Source organism: Balaenoptera borealis, assembly GCF_965194805.1.
Source record: "Balaenoptera borealis genome assembly, chromosome: 2".
Taxonomy (NCBI): Eukaryota; Metazoa; Chordata; class Mammalia; order Artiodactyla; family Balaenopteridae; genus Balaenoptera; species Balaenoptera borealis.
The window spans coordinates 166,622,100-166,643,770 of NC_138867.1; the positions used below are offsets into that span (position 1 = coordinate 166,622,100).

Here is a 21,671-nt window from a genome sequence, read left to right on the forward strand (position 1 = left end):
CAAATCAAAATAGTTTATGGCAGCTGCACAATACGTTTATGATTAATAATACTAAAGTTTCACTTTAGAAATAATGGCAGCTATATTAATAACTACTGATTATTTTAATGATTTGTTTTGTTTAGAAAATATAACTATGAAAGGAATCTTCAGTAGGAAAAAAAGAAAGACCCAATATTAAGATACTGGCAATGTCCTATGATAAGTTTTATTTGTCAATTTTTACATGTGAATGAGAACTACTGATACTTCTATAGCCCTTGGTTCTTGGAATTTAAATGAAGCTTGGTTACCACTGAGTAAACCAGAGGTTGGTGAGGCCATAAACTGAGTAAGAAAAACTCACTCTGAATACTTGGTTCCTGTTTATTTCCAAATATATCACACAGGAGAGGAGGTCCTTTAAGTAAATTTGGTTCAGGGGATTAAAAATAGTCATGGTATATACCCAATAATTAAGCCTAAAAATTGTCAAAGGGCTGGAATGGAAGCAATAGAGGTAAAGAAACTCTCACAAGGTCCTTATTCCTTTTTATTATGCAGCAAATGATAGAAGGCAGCAGAAAAGCCAGTGGAATTTAAAAAAAAAAAGGGAGGGGTAATACGAAATGGGGCAAGATTTTCTATTGGGATTAACATAATAGCTGGAAATTGGCTTTATATTCAACCTGGGTAGATCTCATCTATCTTACAAAACAGAGGTTACAGCAATTACCATCTACTAACACCATATGTACCAAGCAGTGTTGCTAGTAGTTTCTTAGCCATTATCTCAAATATCTCTAATCTCAGCCTTAGTTGGGTCATTATCATAGCAACTTCACGGATGAAGAAACACTCCACAAGGTTGTAAGAAGCTTGCCCAGAATCACACAACTTGTAAATGACTGAGTCAGGTTTCTAACCTGAACTCTGTGTGACTCCACATCCTATCCACCTCCTATAGTCCACACTATAGGCCTCCATATTCAATCACTAATTCTAGCTTCTTTCAAGTCCTGGCTTTGTTACTATCATGCATACAAGCCCTGGGATGGCCAAAATGGGATCATTAATTGGCAATGGCTTCCTGGATCCCATATTAAGGATGGTATAGGGCCCCAGAATTTAGTGGGGGAAAAGCATCTGAACTGTCTGTCACAGGTGAGTGCATAAATGGGATAACACAAGTGCCTTCTATTTGTTTGCCCCACTTTGTCCAAAATATTTGTTTCAAAAATAAAGTATATTACACAAAACAGCAATAAAATAAATTTTAGGCAATGGATCTATTAGCTGACATTCAATTTTCCCAGAAAACTTTACCTGAAGAACACAGTCATGTTTAACTATGTTCAAATATCATTAAATTGACAATGTCATTTCCCAACAAAGTGGTGTTTCCTAACAATATAATAATATATTCTTTTAGGGGGTATATAGCTATGTACTAAGTTGAATCTGTATACCTGAGTGATACCATGTTTCCGAGTTCTGCCGGTAAACTCCGGATTTTATTAGAGGACAGGTCCAGATACACCAGATTGTGAAGCTTGGCAATGTCTGAAGGAATGCGGGACAGGGAATTGTCACTTAGATATAAAGCTGTCAAGTGAGTTAGTGACCACAAAGATGAGCTTAAGCTTCTTACTTTTCCTGTAAAAGAAGAAAAAAATGGGGTAAGAATTATATAGTGTTCTATACCAAACGTAAAATAGATAGCTAGTGGGAAGAAGCTGCATAGCACAGGGAGATCAGCTTGGTGCTTTGCATCCACCTAGAGGGGTGGGATAGGGAAGATGGGAGGGAGACGCAAGAGGGAGGAGATATGGGGATATATGTATATGTATAGCTGATTCACTTTGTTATACAGCAGAAACTAACACAACATTGTAAACAAGTATACTCCAATAAAGATGTTTAAAAAAAAAAGAATTATATAGTGTTCTCTACAATTTGGTCCCTGGATTAAGTAACATTTTAGATATTTTATTGAGTAATAATTTTTTTTTAATAAATTTGTTTATTTTTGGCTGTGTTGGGTCTTCGTTGCTGCACACGGGCTCTCTCTAGTTGTGGCGAGTGGGGGCTACTCTTCATTGTGCTGTGCGGGCTTCTCATTGTGGTGGCTTCTCTTGTTGCAGAGCACGGGCTCTAGGTGCGCAGGCTTCAGTAGTGGAGAGGGGGCTTCAGTAGTTGCGGCTTGCGGGCTCTAGAGCGCAGGCTCAGTAGTTGTGGCGCACAGACTTAGTTGCTCCGCAGCATGTGGAATCTTCCTGGACCAGGGCTCAACCCGTATCCCCTGCATTTACAGGTGGATTCTTAACCACTGCCGCCACCAGGGAAGTCCCATATTGAGTAATAATTTATCACACAAAAAATTGTGAGAAAGGGGTCAATAGTAGAAACCTTACCGATTCTAGAACAATTCACTGCTATGATTAAGTTATAAACTCTCCACTTGGCAGACTAAAAAAAAAAAAAACCCATTTAAGGCAATATATCAATATTTAGATTCCATTGTTATTTTTAAGAATACAATAGTTAAGACTTTATCCTTTAAATTAGCCTCAGCTATGACAAGAAAAAGCATGAATAATTTATAGTAATGATAAATCCAATATTTCAACATGATTTGGACTTATACAAAAAAAAAATCAAATCTAGTATCTCAGAGGCTATTCATATCTATACTCCAGAAAACAAGAATTTTGCCTAAATACAGAAGGTACATGAGATATTCTCAGCTTAGCAAACTTTTAAAACCAAGAGTACCAAAGTAATAATTTCATCAATAATCATGTAATTAGACAAATCTGTACTGTATAATTAAAAGGAAAAATACCTGCACAGAAGCATTTCAGATATTAAGTCATAACTATACATAATCAAAGAGTAACAGACACAGGATTCAAGAGTCAAAAGTAGTGACTAGAAACAGAATAATTTCTTTCAATGCAATATTAAATCTGTACTTTGACAGTTCTTGATAAGATGACAACTGTTTCTAAATTCACCTAAGAATTTTCCCCATAATATCTTTAATAGTGCAGGTTATAGTCTGAGAGAGAATGAAACAAATGGATGTAATGAAAATATAAGTCTTTGAAAACTGATTTTCTATTGGCTGAAAAAGCAGTCTAGAGACTTCTAATCAAAATGGAATAACAGGGACCAAATTTACTATCCCACCTGAACAATTATAAAACCAGACAATATACATGAATCAACAAATATCAGAGATCAGACACCAATCAGCACAGGAGAGTGATCCCTGAAGGATGGAAAACAAACAAGACAGGCCAACAGCAGCACAGGGAGGGGATTCCAGGGAAAGAACACTGATCTCCCACAAGTTCAGGACACAGAGCAAATGTCCAGGGAAGCCAGGATGACTAGAATTTACAAAGGCAGAGTACCAGAGAGGAGAGAGATGAACAGAAAGGTCTGGAGATTTGAGGTTCCCCTCAAGCTGTCAACTGAGTACTGATCACCATATGCATGTGAGAAATTGCCTGACCCAAAGGGAAAAAACACCCAAAAGGAGTAAAGGTAACAACCCCTAGGTTCACACATCACCCAGGTTCACACATCACTCAGTAAAGTAAAATTCACAATATCTGGCACCCAATTAAAAATTACTAGGTATGTAAAGCAACAGGAAAATATCCATAATGAAAAGTCAGTCAATTAAGACCAGTCCAGAAAAGATAATGATGATAAAATTAGTAGACAGACATTAAAAGTTACTTTAATTATATTCTATATGGTCAGAAGCTAGAAGGCTAAACATAGTAACTAGTGATACAAGATAGCACGCTCAAATTGAACTTCTAAAGTTGAACACCATGGTTAAGAGGAAATGGGGAATGACTGCTAATGTGTTGAGGGTTGCTTTTGAGGACAGTGAAAATGTTCTCAAATTGACTATGGTAATGGGTGCACAACTCTGTAAATATATAAAAACTACTGAATTTGCACCTTAAATGGGTGAATTGTGTGAATTATACTGTTACCAAAAGAGAGGCAGACAGACACACACACACAGAGGTAGAAAAATTTCCACATTAACGCACTGAAGGAAAAAAGTCCTATCGACCTAGCAACCCAGAAAAAAACTTTCAAGAGTGATGGCAAATTGCAAGATGAAAAGAGCTATGGAGATGGATGGTAGTGATGGATGCACAACATTATGAATGTATCTGATAAAAAAACCTTCCCACAAAGAATATTCTAGAGCCAGAAGAGTTCATTGGCAAATACTACCAAACATTTAAGGAAGAATTAATATCAATTCTACACAAATTCATCCAGAAAACTGAAGAGGACACTCTCCAACTCATTCTATAAGGTCATCATCATCCTGACACCAAAACCAGATAAAACTAGTACAAGAAAACTACAAAATGACATCCTCATGAACATAAATGTAATCTGACAAAACAGATCCAACAATATATTAAAAGGATAATGACCAAGTAAGATTTGTGCCAGAAAAATGCTAGGTTTGTTGAACATTCAAAAAATATAATTTAAAAAATGTTTTCTCAGAAAAGAAAATCATCTAAATAAATGCAGGAAGAGCGTTTGACAAAATCAGCATCCATTCCTGATTTTTAAAAATCTCTCATACCAGCTGATTTTTCAGCAGAAACTCTACAGGCCAGAGGGAAGTGGCACAATATATTTAAAGTAATGAAAGGGAAAAACCTGCAACCAAGAATATTCTATCCAGCAAGGCTCTCATTCAAATTTGGAGAAATCAAAAGCTTTACAGACAAGCAAAAGCTAAGCTTTACAACAAACCAGCTTTACAACAAATGTTAAGGGAGCTTCTCTAGGTGAAAAATAAAAGACCACAACTAGAAAGAAAGTTATGAAAATGAAAAAGCTCACCAGTAAAGGCAAGCATACAGTAAAAGTAGGAAATCATACACACACACAATCCTAGTAGGGAGGCTAAAAAACAAAAAGTAGTAAAATCACTATGTCCACAATAAGCAGTTAACAGATATGCAAAAAACTAAGATGTAAAATGTGATATCAAAAACAGTAATTGTAAGGGGAGGAGAGTGAAAATGCAGGGTTTTTAGAATGCATATACACTGCTATACAAACCTCATGGTAACCACAAACCAAGTATCTATAATAGATATACACACAAAAAAGAAAAAGGAATCCAAACATAACACTAAAGACAGTCATCAAATCACAAGAGAACAAAAGAAGAAAAGGGAAAAAAGACCTAAAAAACCAAATCTAAAACAATTAACAAAATGGCAAAAAGAATATACATATCAATAATTACCTTAAACGTAAATAGACTAAATGCTCCAACCAAAAGACACAGAGTAGCTGAATGGATGCAAAAACAATACCCTATATATGCTACCTACAAAACACTCACTTCAGAACTAAAGACACACACAAAGTGAGTGAATGGAAAAAAGGAATTCTACCCAAATGGAAACCAAAAGAAAGCCAGAGTAGCAATACTTGTATCAGACAAAACAGACTTTAAAATAAACATTGTTACAAAAGACCAAGAAGGACACTACATAAGGACCAAAGGATCAATCCAGGAAGAAGATATAACAACTGTAAATATATACGCACCCAACATAGAAGCACCTAAATATATAAGGCAAATATTAACATACATAAAAGGAGAAATCAACAATAACACAATAATAGTAGGGGACTTAACACCCCACTTACATCAACAGACAAGTCATCAGAGAGAAAATCAATAAGGAAACAGAGACCTTAAATGACACATTAGACAAAATAGACTTAATTGATAAATATATAGAGAATTCCATCCAAAAGCAGCAGAATAAACATTCTTTTCAAATGCACAGGGAACATTCTCCAGGACAGATCACAGGCCAGGCCACAAAACAAGCCTCGGTAAATTTAAGATAATTGAAATCATATCAAGCATCTTTTCTGACCACAAGGCTATGAGATCAGAAATCAACTACAAGGGAAAAAAATGCAAAAAACACAAACAATATGCTATTAAACAATCAATGCCACCACTGAAGAAATCAAAGAGGAAATCAAAAAAACCTAGAGACAAGTGAAAATGAAAATGAAACTGAAAACACAATGATCCAAAACCTATGGGACACAGCAAAAGCAGTTCTAAGAGGGAAATTTATAGTGATACAAGCTAACCTCAGGAAACAAGAAAAATCTCATATAAACAACCTAACCTTACACCTAAAGCAACTAGAGAAAGAACAAACAAAACCCAAAGTTAGTAGAAGGAAAGAAATCATGAAGATCAGAGCAGAAATAAATGAAATGGAGACTAAAAAAATAATAAAGATCAATAAAACTAAAAGTTGGTTCTTTGAAAAGATAAACAAAATTGATAAACCTTTAGCCAGACTCATCAAGAAAAAAGGGGAGAAGGCCCAAATCAATAAAATCAGAAATGAAAAAAGGAGAAGTTACAACCGATACCACAGTACCACAGAAATACAACGGATCATAAGAGACTACTATGAACAACTATATACCAATAAAATGGACAATGTATAAGAAATGGACAAATTCTTAGAAAGGTATAATCTCCCAAGATGAACCAGGAAGAAATAGAAAACATGAACAGACCAATTACCAGTATTGATTTTGAATCAATAATTTTAAAACTCCCAAGAAACAAAGTCCAGGACCAGATGGCTTCACTGGTGAATTCTACTAAATTTTTAGAGAAGAGTTAACATCTAACCTTCTAAAACTATTCCAAAAAATTATAGAGGAAGGAACATTTTTAATCTCGTTCTATGAGGCCAGCATCACCCTGATACCAAAATCAGACAAAGATATAACAAAAAAAAGAAAATTACAGGCCAATATCACTGATGAACACAGATGCAAAAATCCTCAACAGAATAATAGCAAATTGAATCCAACAACACATTAAAAGGATCATACACCATGATCAAGTAGGATTTATCCCAGGGATGCAAGGATTTTTCAATATCCACAAACCCATCAATGGGATACACCACATTAACAAATTGAAGAATAAAAACCATAAGATCATCTCAATAGATACAGAAAACACTTCTGAAAAAAACCAACGTACATTTATGATAAAAAAACTCTCCAGAGATTGTGGATATAGAGGGAACTTACCTCAACACAATAAAGGTCATATATGACAAACCCACAGCTAGCATCATACTCAATGGTGAAAAGCTGAAAGCATTCCCTCTAAGATCAGGAACAAGACAAGGATGCCCACTCTTGCCACTTTTATTCAACATAGTTTGGAAGGCTTAGCCACAGCAATCAGACGAGAAATAAAAGGAACCAAATTAGAAAGGAAGAAGTAAAACTGTCACTGCTTGCAGATGACATGATACTATACATAGAAAATCCTAAGGATGCCACCAGAAAACTACTAGAGCTCATCAATGAATTCGGTAAAGTTGCAGGATACAAAATTAATATACAGAAATCTGTTGCATTTCTATACACTAACAACAAACTACCAGAAAGAAATGAAAGAAACAAAGTCATTTTGCATCACATCAAAAAGAATAAAATACCTAGGAATAAACCTACCTAAAGAGGCAAAAGACCTGTACTCCAAACAACTATTAGACCCTGATGAAAGAAAATGAAGACGACAAAAACAGATGGAAAGATATATCATGTTCTTGGATTGGAAGAATCAATAATGTTAAAATGACCATACTATCCAAGGCAATCTACAGATTCAATGCAATCCCTATCAAATTACCAATGGCATTTTTCACAGAACTAGAACAACAAATTTTAAATTTGTATCAAAAGAGAAAAGACCCCGAACAGCCAAAACAATCTTGAGAAAGAAAACCAGAGTGGGAGGAATTATACCCCCTGACTTCAGACTATACTACAAGCTACAGTACTCAAAACAGTATGGTACTGGCACAAAAACAGACACATAGATCAGTGGAACAGGACAGAAAGCCCAGAAATAAACCTACACACTTATGGTCAATTAATCTATGACAAAGGAGGTAAGACTATACAACAGAGAAAAGATGATCTCTTCAAAAAGTGGTGTTGGGAAAACTGGACAGCTATATGTAAATGAGTGAAATTCTCTAATACCATGTACAAAAATAAACTCAAAATGGATTTAAGACCTAAATGTAAGACCAGACACTAAAAAACTCCGAGAGGAAAACATAGGCAGAACAATCTTTGACATAAATCGCAGCAATATTTTTTTGGGATCTGTCTCCTAAAGTAAAGGAAATAAAAGCAAAAATAAACAAATGCAACCTAATTAAACTTAAAAGCTTTTGCACTGCAAAGGAAACCATCAACAAAACAAAAAGACAACCTACTCAATGGGGAGTAAATATTTGCAAATGATATGACCTATAAGGGATTAATATCCAACATATATAAAAAGCTCATACAACTCAATATCAAAAACAACCAACCTGATTAAAAAATGGGCAGAACTGATTAGTTTTCCAAAGAGGAAATGCAGATGGCCAACAGGCACAGGAAAAGATGCTCAACATCTCTTATCATTGGGAAATGCAAATCAAAACCACAATGAGATACCCCTCACACCTGTCAGAATGGCTATCACCAAAAAGAACACTAATAACAAATGTTGGTGAGGATGTAGAGGAAAGGGAACCCTCCTACACTGTTGGTGGGAATGTAAACTGGTGCAGCCACTGTGGGAAATAGTATGAGGTTTCTCAAAAAACTAAAAATAGAATTACCATATGACGCAGCAATTCCACTCTTTAAACACTAATTCCAAAAGATACATGCGTCTCAATGTTTATAGCAGCATTATTTGCAATTGCTAAGACATGGAAGCAACCTAAGTGTCCATCAACAGATGAATGGATAAAGATGTGGTATATAGATACAATGAAATACTACTCGGCCATAAAAAGGAATGAAATTTTGCCATTTGTAGCAACATGGATGGACTTGGAAGGCATTATGCTAAGTGAATAAGTCAGACAGAGAAAGACAAATGTATGATATCATTTATATGTGGAATCTAAAATATATAACTAATGAATATAACAAAAAGGAGGTACACACTCATAGATATAGAGAACAGCCTAGTAGTTACCAGTGGTGGGAGGGCGGGGGCGATATACGGGTGGGAGGTACAAACTACTGGGTGAAAGACAGGCCACAAGGATGTACTGTACAACACGGAGAATATAGCAAATATTCTATAATAACTGTAAATGGAGTGTAACCTCTAAAGATTGTATAAGAAATTTGAAAAAATTTTTTAATAAAATGAAACTTGTTGTACACTAAAAAAAAAATTTTAAATTCTCAGTAAGCTAAGAATAGAGAGCTTCCTCAATCTTGATAAAGGGCATCTACAAAAAGCTTAGTGGTTAAGGGATAAATCCTTTCCCTAAGGTCAGAAACAAAGCAAGAATATCTACTCTCACCACTACCATTCAACATTATACCAGAGGTCCTAGCCATTCCAAGAAGACAAGAAAAATTAAAAACTGAAAAGGGAGAAGTAAAGCTCTTTATTTGCAAATACCAAATAATCTATTTAAAAATCCTATGGAATCTATAAAAATTCTACCAATATGTGAGTTTAGCAAAGCCGAAGAACGAAAGATCGATATACAAAAATACCGTATTTCTGTATGCTAGCAATGAACAATCAGAAATTGAAATTTAAAAATCACAACATTTACAATTATTTACTGAATATCAAAATTATGAAACATTTAGGGGTAAATCTGACCAAAAAATGTGCAGAACCCGTGTGTACTAAGAACTACAAAACAATGCTGAGAGAAATGAAAGAAGTCCTAAGTAAGTGAAGAGAGATACAGTGTTCACAGATCAGAAGATTCAATATTGTTAAGACGTTAGATGTCCCCAAAGTGGTTTACAGAGTCAACACAATCCCAATGAAAATATCAACAAGTTTGAAACTGGCATGCTGATTTTAAAATTCATATGAAAATTCAAAGGACTTAGAAAAGCCAAAGCAACTCTGAAAAAGAACAAAGCTAAAAGACCAACATTACCTGATTTCAGGACTAATTACATAAAGAACTCTCAAAACTCAATAAAAAGAAAACAACCTAAAACACGTAAATGACGTGAACAGACACTTCACCAAAGACGACATAGAGATGGCAAATAATCACATGAAAAGATGCTCAACATGAGTAGTCATTCGGGAAATGCAAATTAAAACCACAATGAGATACCACTGCACACCCAGAAGAATGGCTGAAATTAAAAAGACTTGCCTTGCCAAGCATTGGTGAGGGTATGGATCAAAGACATGTAACAGGAATGTAAAATGAGACAACCTCTTTGCAAAACAGTCTGTCAGTATTTTTAAAAGTTAGACATACACCTATCATATGACCAGTTCCATTCTTAGGTATTTGCCCAAGAGAAACAAAGCTATGCCCACACAAAGACTTACACATAAAATGTTCACAGTAGCTTAATTTGTAATAGCCAAATACTAGAAATCATCCAAATATGTTCATCAACAAGTGAATGATAAACAAATGTTGGCATATCCAAATAATGGAATAATACTCGATAATAAAAAGAATGAACTACTGACCAACAAAAATGGGTAAATCTCAAATTAAGTAGATAAAAATAAAAGAGTACATACCTTATGACTTCACTTACATAAAAATTCTACAAAATGTAAAGTAATCTATGGTTATAGAAATCAGAACAGTGGTTGCCTGCATATCGGAGAGGGGATGAAGAAATGAGGGTGGCAGGGAAGGATGGATTACAAATTTAGGGGAATGATGGGTATGTTCATTCTTGAATGTGGTGATGGCTTCAAAGATGTACACGCAGATCAAAATACATCACATTACTCAATTATTACATGTCAACTATACCTCAATAAAGTTGTGTAATAAAATCTATCGTGATCTAAGAAGGTGTTTTTCCTTACTGTATAATAATTAAGAGTAGAATATGTGACACAGACTATTTGTAAACTCAATTTGATTTACTTAATTTTCAGGTCATAAAACTGAAACACACAGCTAATATTCAATATGAATAAAGCACTTAAAATATAATAAACTATTTACTGAGAGCCTACCACGTGTTTCAGCCCCCTACACTCAAGGTACTACTTAAGAAGAAAAGGTAAAAGGACTTGAGAAATGTATTTTTATACTTCAACTTAATTGGAAGGATATAAAATTCTCAAACAATAAGGTAGACAAAAAGAAAACCAGAAAGTCTGTGAAGAAGGGAAGGGAAAAAAAAGTCAAGTATAAGGAATCATGTATAAATACATCAATCATACAGGGGTTGGAGACAGAAGGGAAGGGAAGACTCAGATCTCTACCATACGCCAAAAAGAAAAATTCTGGAATAAATTTATAAACACCAAAACCCAGAAAAGAAATGGAAGAGAATATATCTAAGCATAACTCATATCCTAGAATCCAACAATGAAAGCACTGTCAGGTTTGAATTCATTAAAATTTAAAACCTCTACAGTTGACCTTTGAACAATGTCGAGGCTCCACACATAACCTGCAGTAAGTCCTCTGTATCTGCAGTTCTGCATCCTCGGATTCAACCAACCTTGGATCGTGTAGTACTACAGTGTGCATTTACTGAAAAAAACCTGCATATAAGAGAGCCTATGCAGTTCAAACCGGTAATTTCAAGGGTCAGCTGTATATGGTGGAGATGCCAACATGTTTGGCAGCCAAAGAGATAACATCCATTAACTCAGCCAACTTTCAGTGACTAGTATACTGGTGTGGGGACAGAATGGTAAATAAGACAAAGTTCCTACCCTCAGGATTTTTTATGTGAGCTCCATAATAAAAAATAAAACAAAAAGTATGGGCTTCCCTGGTGGCACAGTGGTTAAGAATCCACCTGCCAATGCAGGGGACATAGGTTTGACCCCTGGTCTGGGAAGATCCCACATGCCGTGGAGCAACTAAGCCTGTGCGCCACAACTACTGAGCTTGTGCTCTAGAGCCTGAGAGCCACAACTACTGAGCCTATGCGCCTAGAGCCCATGCTCTGCAACAAGAGAAGCCACCGCAAATGAGAAGCCTGCGCACCGCAACGAAGAGTAGCCCCTGCTCGCCACAGCTAGAGAAAGCCGCGCGAAGCAACAGAGACCCAAGGCAGCCAAAAATAAATAAATGAAAGAAATTTTTAAACAATAAAAAATAAAACATAAAACAAAAAATTAAGCAATCAGCAATAGGAAAATGAACAACAGATAAGAACAAGTAAATCAATCAATAAAAAACAAAGGATCAGTAATTTTTAAAAGTTCATTTCAGTAATGAAAGAGATGCAAATTTAAATAAAACACTTCTACCTATGCACGTAGCGAAATAAGAGGATTAATACCCAGTAATGACAAGGCTAAGGGGGAAACAGATGCACTCATGCATTATGGGAAAAATACAACCATATTTTAATCCTGTAGTAATAGCTACTAAAATTTTAAATCTGAATATTCTTTGCCCCACCACAATTCCACAATTAGAGGTTTACCTTATGAAAATGCTATTCAAGTATCCCAAGATATATACTGTTAGTAGTAGGGAAAAATTTGGAATAACATAAATGATAATTAATAGGGCATACTTAAATTTTGGATCACATATACAATGCAATTCTGCAGCCATTAAAGAGGATGCAGTAGAGCTATATACATTGATACGGAAAGATGTTTTTTTAAAAAAAAGAAAGTAGGAAAAAAGCAAATTTCAAAGCATTATATTATAGTACTCCATTTTTGAAAAAATTTTGGTTTAAAAGATCAAAGGTTAGGGGCTTCCCTGGTGGCGCAGTGGTTGAGAATCCGCCTGCCAATGCAGGGGACACGGGTTCGAGCCCTGGTCTGGGAAGATCCCACATGCCGCGGAGCAGCTGGGCCCGTGAGCCATAATTACTGAGCCTGCGCGTCTGGAGCCTGTGCTCCGCAGCAAGAGAGGCCGCGATAGTAAGAGGCCCGCGCACCGCGATGAAGAGTGGCCCCCGCTTGCCACAACTAGAGAAAGCCCTCGCACAGAAACGAAGACCCAACACAGCCATTAAAAAAAAAAAAAAAAAAAAAAGGTAAGGCAAGAATCATCCACGATGCCTCACTCAGAAGCAACACTTAATATTAAAAAAAAAAAAAAATCAAAGGTTATAGAAGCAAAAGAATGTAACATACTGTAGAGAAAGATAAATCTCTACTGGTAGAACTAGGTAATCCAAGAAATTAAGGTTCCTAATTTTCTGGTAGAGGTCAATGAACAAGGAAGACAACTTTTGAGGTTCTGATGACATCTATTTACTTCTCCATAAACTGAACATATTCCTGAGCACTCAAAAATTTGCATTCAATTTTAAGCAGTTTAGTGACTTGAGAAAAGCTGGGATTATCCTGGTCTAGGTTAAGAGCCCTGTTTTGATAAGTAATTTCATTCTAAAGTGCCCAGAATCCTTTATTGCTAAATATCAGGAGACAGAAAGAATCTAATTAGTGCTCCCTGAAATGAGAGGGGTGATTAGCAAACACTAAAGAGATTAGGTGTAATCAGGGTTACCTACAGAGAGATCACTACCTCCACATTTGCAGATACAAAAAAACTCCGAAATCTTGACTAAATCTCTAAAACTCTGACATTGTAGAAGAAATAAGAATTACAGCTGATCTTCATTACTCCTGGATTCTGTATTTGCAATTTGCCCACTCCCTCAAATTTATATGTAATTCCCAAATCAATTCTTACAACGATTTCACATTCATTCACAAATATGCGCAGAGTAGTAAAAATTGGAGTTGCTCAAGTTTCCAACTGAGGTCCAACAAGGCAACACTCCTTCTTCTTGTTGCAGCTCTCACAATGTAAACAAGTATCTTTTTCACTATTTAGTGCCACAGTTTTTGCATTTTTGTGCTTTCTGAGTGATTCTGATGAATAAAATGGCCCTCAAGTGTAGTGCTGAATGCAAGGCTGTGTGATGTGCCTTTAGATAAAGTTTCCTTCAGGCACAAGTTACACGGCTGCTGGCCATGAGTTTAATTTTAATGAGTGACAATATGCATTAAACAAGGTGTCTTTAAATAGAAACACACAAAACAGCTTAAGTACTGATCAGCTGACAAAAATGTTACTACCAGAGGTTCATAGGAACCTAACTCTTTATTTCCTCTGGGAGTAATGGTTCAGTATTTGCTCACTCAGGTAGTTATACAGAACATAACTACAGCGAATAATGAGAATCAACTATAATTGGAAAAGGTGGTAATTTGAATTTTTCTGCAGTCACAACTCCTGATGAAGTCCAAGACTAGGATTTCAGGCTCCTAGCAAGGGAAACTGCAACCTCACAAAAGAAAGACTCTGTTGTAAGATTTGGAAAGAAACTAGATTAAATTACACAAAGGGTGCTAAGGAAAACATTTGGCAGATTAAATACAGCAATAATGCTTAGTTTAAAAATAGCAGCGTTGACAAGGGAGGAAATGAACTTAATGCACCAAGTGTTAAGTTCGTATGAGCTAACAAATGGAAGTTTCGATCCATAAAGGAAAACACAATTGCAAAGGTACATACACATCGTTGAACTGTGGTGGGAAGGAATTCATGTCCTCATAGCAACAGAGAGATGCAGCTTGTACAAATTAAACAGATCTAATTTAAGTAAAAGATTATACCTGAAGGTAGTAAGCCTAGAACCTGAGAATGGAAAGACTAAGGCCAAATATTTAGGAAGAAGACAAAAAGTGAGAGAAAGGGGAGAATGTTAGTTCAAAATAAAATGACCACCACAGTGTGATGCAGAAAAGAATGATGCATTCAAAGTCAGGGGACTTACATTTTACAGTTCTGTGCTCTACCACTAAGTAGCTCTACCAATTAACAACTGCCCTTAAGAAAAGAAGATGTTTTTTGCAAAGCTGAGTCACTAACATCTAAACTAGTTAATCTCCTTACACTTTTCTTAAAAACATAACATTTTTTAGATGAACATGCTTATTAAATAATACAGCACCATTAAAAAACAAAATTCTATCACCCAGCATAACTACCATTATATCACATTCATATTGTTAATATAAAAAATAAATAGGAATCAAAATGGACTGAACTATACATGCTTCTTCAATTTGATTTAATAAAAGAAAAAATGAAAAACTAATGGAACTATATAGACCTTCAAACTTTTTTTTCTTTTTCTTTTGCTACAAAAGATTTTCTAAAATCCCTCTAAGGTTAAGAGAAGTTCTAAAAAACATTAAAGGTTAGAGTCTTTATAGTTTTAACTGCATGTTCCACTTTTAAACTTGACTCCCTATAATAAAACAGAAAGAGATCATCGCTTTACATTTCTTCCCACCGAGTCATTACATTACTTCTGTCAAAATTACAAATGCATATACCATTTGATCTACAAATATATCAGCAGAAATACAAAATAACCTACAAGGTTATTCACTACAACACTGTTCGTCACAGACTGACCATCAGTACTGTATCACTGAAATAAATTACAGTACACATGTGATAGAATATTATGGAGCTTAAAACATACAGGAAAGCTATCTATATACTTATTTAGAAATCGCTCCAAAACATGTTACATTAAAAAAAAGAGCACAGTGCAGAAATATGTATATACTACCTTTTGAATTAAAAATAAGGTATGGAATAAGAATCTATTTTGTATATGCACAGAAGGACTCCAAAGGGATGCAAAAGAAATTAATAAAGCTGTATGTGAATGGCCACATGCCTGTGCATGCTAGGAGGTATAAGACGGGGATGAGAGACTTCCACTGTATACTTTTTTATATTCTCACATGTCCCCTCTTCCTGAGATGTGGTTAACTCTGCTTTCCCCTGACTAATATCATTAACTCAGGAGTCAGCTATTCTAAGGATGCTTTCCATGATTCCCCCTGGTTCAGACAATCTTAAAGATGATAAATGGTTCAAGCTTTCTCCCCTGTATTTATCATGGTTTGATAATTACCTTATTGTGGGAATTTCCTCCTATAGCCTGCTGGATTCGTGAAATCTTATGTCCCATCAGAAGTTTCAGAATAAATGAATGAATGAGTGACATGTAAGTGACTCCAATGAGTTCATGATGGCCTCAGAGCCACCATTCAGTACCTGTTGCCTCTACTTGGGTTTCCCTCCTCCCCTGTTTACCCACCCCCACCATGAACTTCCATATAGCAGACACCAGGGTTGTCCAGGGGGTGAGCAGATGCACAAGCTGATAACACAATGAAAGCTACCTGACTCTGGAGCTATACTTCTCACATTACCAAGACAGAGCCAAATATAATATTTAAATTTCTTTTTAAATCAGAAGTATTTGATCCAGAATTTGAGAGACATGGTCTATCACTCTCCAATGGAAAAACAGTAAGTGTGAATACAGGTTACTTTCATGATAAACTCAAGCTTTCAAAATGTTGGAAAATGTCACAAAGTAGAAAAGACTAATAGGCAGCCTACAGCCAGGGCACCTGATTCAAAGATCATTTAATGACTACCAAGGAGTCCAGACCCAAGCCCCTATTTCCTGGAAGGTTCCTGGATGTGGCTCTGGTTAGTACATTCTCCTTGCCCTACACTGCTACTTCAAGAGGCTGGAACAAGTAGTTGTTCTGGGATACAGATGTATCTCAAAAACAGGGAACCAGTGTTGCCCCCATATAATGAAAAAACAATTAAGACCACCACCAAATGAGGAACCTGAGAGTTGTTTGGTATCTGCAGATTCTTTAAGCAGAATTTTCAAATCTGTGCACATCTAGATTTCAGTTTCCTATAACAAGAGAGTAATTTGTTGTTGACCAATCATCCCACTGGGGGGAAAGAAAAACTAGGTAAAAATAGAGGAAAGCCCCCCCAAAAATGAGCTCAAAAGCAATGGAGGACTACAGAGGCAGCAAAGACATGAGAGACAAAGAACCTGGAGGAAAGGGAAGCAAATAGAAGTAATAAGCGAGACACATCCCACCACATTACTTCTGGAAGAATATGTTAAATCACAAGCAGTAACGAGCGAGACACATCCCACCACGTTACTTCCGGAGGAATATGTTGAATCACAAGCAGCAGAAGCAAGTAGATGAGGTGAAAGCTGGGGCTGAAAGGCTGAGGTGTTGAGCACAACTTCAAGTCCTCTTACACATTTGGGAAGACAAAATGGGAACTGAAGAACCACCAAAGTATTAGACTCTGTTAACCATCAAGATTCCAGTTGGCATCTATAAATGAAATAGGGGTGACCCTGAAGTAAGTCAACTCTTATAACCACTGAACACCAGGCTTAAATGAGATGAATGAATCCCTGATTAGATTAAGGTCACCCACCCATTCCTATCACAACTGCCTGACAAACACAGAAGCAAATTCACTCCTAAGAAAGAGAATACCATCCAGACCATCAAATTATTCTACCAATTCATATATAATTGCTAGTATTTAATAAAAATTACCAGACCAAGGGAGTGAAAAACAGAAGAAAAAGAGAAACAACAAAACAGAACCCCCAGGAGATTCAGATATTGGAGTTACCAAACACAATTTTTTAAAAAAAAAAAATTGATAGACTTACATTTTCAGCAAGATAGAGTAATATGGACTGGATTTACCCTCCCCCCTAAAACAACGAAAAAACCGGACAAATAAATGAAAAACTGAGTTTCGGACACTGGACACCAGGCAGCACAGGACAGTGATCGTCGATAGATGGGGAACAAACAAGGTGAGCCCTTAAGACTGTTCCAGTTTACTGCTACAGTTTCCAGAAGGTAATGCAGGTAGACAGAAACCAGGTGGAGTCTGCTGATATTATGTAAGTTGAGGAGATAAAGCTGCGAGTCCAAAGATGCCAAGGTGGCTACAGTTCACAGGGCAGAGGGCCAGAAAGGAGAGACTAAACAGACAGAAAGCTCTGGAGATCAGAAGAGAATACTCCCACCCACCCACCCACCCAGCCACATTATCACAACTGGGAGGAATTTAGTGCAATTCAGTAACGAGTGCAAAGTGTCCACAGTAAGTCTGAAAGTAGTCTGGGCCCCAGAGATTCTCCAAACTGACCAGCCAAGGCCCCACACTGGGAAAAAAAGCTCCAAAAATGGAAATAAAATTAAATAGGACAGGTATAAAAAGAGAAGAAGGGAAAAAAAGGTCCAGATAAAAATGAGAGACAGGAACAGAACCAGAAAGTTTCAGAAAACAATTTCCCACATTGCGAACACTCTGCAAACAAACAAAACACAGAAGAGGGAGCTCGGAAGTTAGAAAAAGTATCCTGAATCACAACTAGAAGTTCAGAAAAACTAAATTTAAATAAAAATGAACAACAGAAAAGTTTTAAGGTCAAATCCCATAAAAGTAGTTACATATTTTTAAAAGATAGTATAAGAAAAAAGAGTGTAAGGACTAGAGTAAACCCTATAGACAACAAAAACATAACACAAACACACCCCAAAAACTATCACCTACAATTTCAAAATGAGCTGAAAGGTATTAAGAAATGATAAAGCAATAAAAGAACATATATTAGATTTAGAAAAACTCAGTAAAGGAAAACTACACTACAAAGAACTTAATAATGAATAACCACACAAGAGAACACTTTTAGAAAAGAGAAAAATTGTTTTAAATCACAAAGGAAAAAATAAGAAAGGATTAAAAAACCAATCACTTTCTTATATACCAGAGATAAACAAATGGAATTTGACATTAAAAACACAATACCATTAGCACCTCCCAAAATGAAATATTTAGTTATAAATCTAACAAAATATGCACATGCTCTGTATGAGGAAAACTGTACAACTCTGATGAAAGCTATCAAAGAACTAAATAAATGTAAAGATATTCCATGTTCCTGAATAGGAAGACTCAACTTTGTCAAAATGTCAGCTCTTCTCAACTTATCTACAGATTCAATGCCATCTCAACTAAATGCCCAGCAAGTTATTTTGTGGATACTGACAAACTAATTCTAAAGTTTATATAGAAAGGAAAAAGATACAGAATAGCCAACACAAAATTGAAGGAGAGAACAAAATTTGGATGCTATCTGACTTCAAGACTTACCATAAAGTTACAGTAATCAAGACTGTGGTATTGGCAAAAGAACATATAAATAGATCTATGAAACAGAGCCCAGAAATAGACCCACATAAATACAATCAACTGATCTTTGACAAAGGAGCAAAGGCAATACCATGGAGAAAACTCACTTCAACAAATGGTGCTGGAACAACCAGACATCCACAAGCCAAAAAAAAAATAATCTAACCTTACACTCTTCATAAAAATTAACTCAAAATAGATCATACAGCTAAATATAAAACACAAAACCATAAAACTCCTAGAAGATAACACAGGAGAAAATCTACATGATTTGAGTTTGCAATGACTTTACAAACACCACCAAAAGCACAATCTGTGAAAGAAATAATTAATAAACTGGACTTTATTAAAATTAATAACTTTTGCTCTATGAAAGACACTGTTAAGAGAATGAGAAGACAAGCCACAGACTGGGAGAAAACGCTTGCAAAGACATAGCTGATAAGGAACTGTTATCTAACTTATACAAAGAACTCTTAAAACAAGAAAACAAACAACCCAATTAAAAAATGGGCAAAAGACCTGAACAGACACTTCACCAAAGAAGATATGCACACAGTAAATAAGCATATGAAAAGATGCTCTTAATCATATGTCATCAGGGAAATAAAAATTAAAATAACATGAGATACCACTACACATACCCATTAGAATGGGCAAAATCCAGAACAATAACAATGTCAAATGCTGGAGAGGATGTAGAGCGATAGGAACTCTCATTCATTGCTAGTGGAAATGCAAAACGATACAGCCATTTTGGAAGACAGTTTGGCAGGGTTTTTTTTTACAAAATTAAACATATTCTCACCATATGATCCAGCAATCGTGCTCCTTGGCATTTACCCAGGAGTTGAAAACTTACATCCACACAAAAACCTGCATGTGGACATTTATAGCAGCTTTATTCATAATTGCTGAAACTTGGAAGTAACCAAGATATCCTTCAGTAGGTGAATGGATAAACTGCGATACATCTAGACAATGGAATATTACTTAGCACTAAAAAGAAATGAACTATCCAAGCCATGAAAAGACATGGAGGAACTTAAACGCACATTACTAAGTCAAAGAACCCAATCTAAAAAGTCTACATACTGTTTGATTCCAAGGATGTGGCATTCTGGAAAAGGCAAAACTATGGAGACAGTAAAAAGATCAGTGGTTGCCAGGGGTTCAGGGGGAGCAAAGTAGGAAAGAACAGGCAGAGCACAGAGGATTTTTAGGGCGGTGAAACTACTCTGTATGATATGACAATGGTGGATACGTGTCATTATACATTTGTCTAAACCCCAAAATGTACAACACCAAGAGCGAACCCTAATGTAAACTATGAACTTTGGGTGATAATGACGTGTCAATGTAGGTTCATGGATTGTAACAGATGCACCACTCTGGTGGGGGATGTTGACAGTGGAGGGGTCATGAACTGTACTTTATGTCAAAGGTGCCTGTGAACCGAAAACTGCTCTAAAAAATAGTCTAGTAAAAAAAAAATTAAAAATCAGCAGTTGCTAGGGGCTGAAAGTGGGGGGAGGGTCTGCCTACAATGGAGCAAGGGGAAGTTTTCTGGGGGGATGAAACCATTCTATATTGTAATTGTGATGGTGGTTACACGACTGTCTGTCTGTACTTGTAAAAGAATGGTACAACAGGAAGGGACTGAACTTACTGTACTTTATTTTTAAAAGTGATTCTGAGACAAATATAGAAATACTCAAATTCAGAGAATAAATCTCTCTGAAAGAAAAATTAAAGCAAGGGATCAGAACAAATACTAAAATTATAATCCAAGGAAACTTTCCTGAAATTAAAAGAGAAAATATTCAAACTACACATTGAAAGAGCATATTATACCTGAGAATATCAAGGCAGAACAACCTATACCAAAATATATTCAAGTAAAATTACTGATTTTAAGGGGAAAAAATCCTTTGGGCAAATAACTAATAATGAAAAAAAATTAGACTGTCATCAAGCCTACAGCAAACCTGGAGTGACATATTTAAGACACTTAAGAATTCACATTTCCTTATTCCCAAGGAATTTCATTAAACCAAACTGACTCTCAAATATAAACTCTCAAATGAGTTTCTTGCAAGTTGTTATCAACTTGCAAGAAACTCAGAATATTGTTCCCATGAGCCCTTTCTAAGGAAACATCTAGAGAACAAGCTTCCAGAAAACCAAAATAGGAGGTACTGAATATAGAGTTACTTGCAAAACTAATTCTAAAGAGGAGGGTTTATGCAAGTTAAATGGGAAAGCTGATAGCATGTAACGGCTACATACTATGACAATGTAGACTGAATACACCTATTTAATTGGAGGCGATAAAACTCATATTACTGGCGGTATTGTAAGATTATTATGTGTGTAATATGGGATAAAGCAATTAAGTAATTATGGGATACTCAAACTCCAGCATCCCATGACCCTGAGAACTAGGACTCTCAGTATGAAAGAAGATATAGATGTAATTATAAAAAAGGTTAGTTAAAACTCCTGTTATTCTGAATTTGAGTCAAAAATAGTATA

General features: G+C 35.8%; 1 protein-coding gene across 7 annotated transcripts in view; it reads right to left on the reverse strand.

The window, feature by feature from the left end:
- The window catches only part of CNOT6 (CCR4-NOT transcription complex subunit 6), a 75,172-nt gene that overhangs the window by 37,153 nt on the left and 16,348 nt on the right, over window positions 1–21,671 (reverse strand). For 5 of the 7 annotated variants that reach the window (XM_082379335.1, XM_082379334.1, XM_082379333.1 and 2 more), the window contains exon 3: window positions 1,449–1,635. The exons of the other annotated variants lie outside the window; for them this stretch is intronic. In XM_082379335.1, the coding sequence (XP_082235461.1) occupies window positions 1,449–1,635 (187 nt within the window). The remainder of the gene's footprint in view (window positions 1–1,448; window positions 1,636–21,671) is intronic. 7 annotated transcript variants of the gene reach the window in all.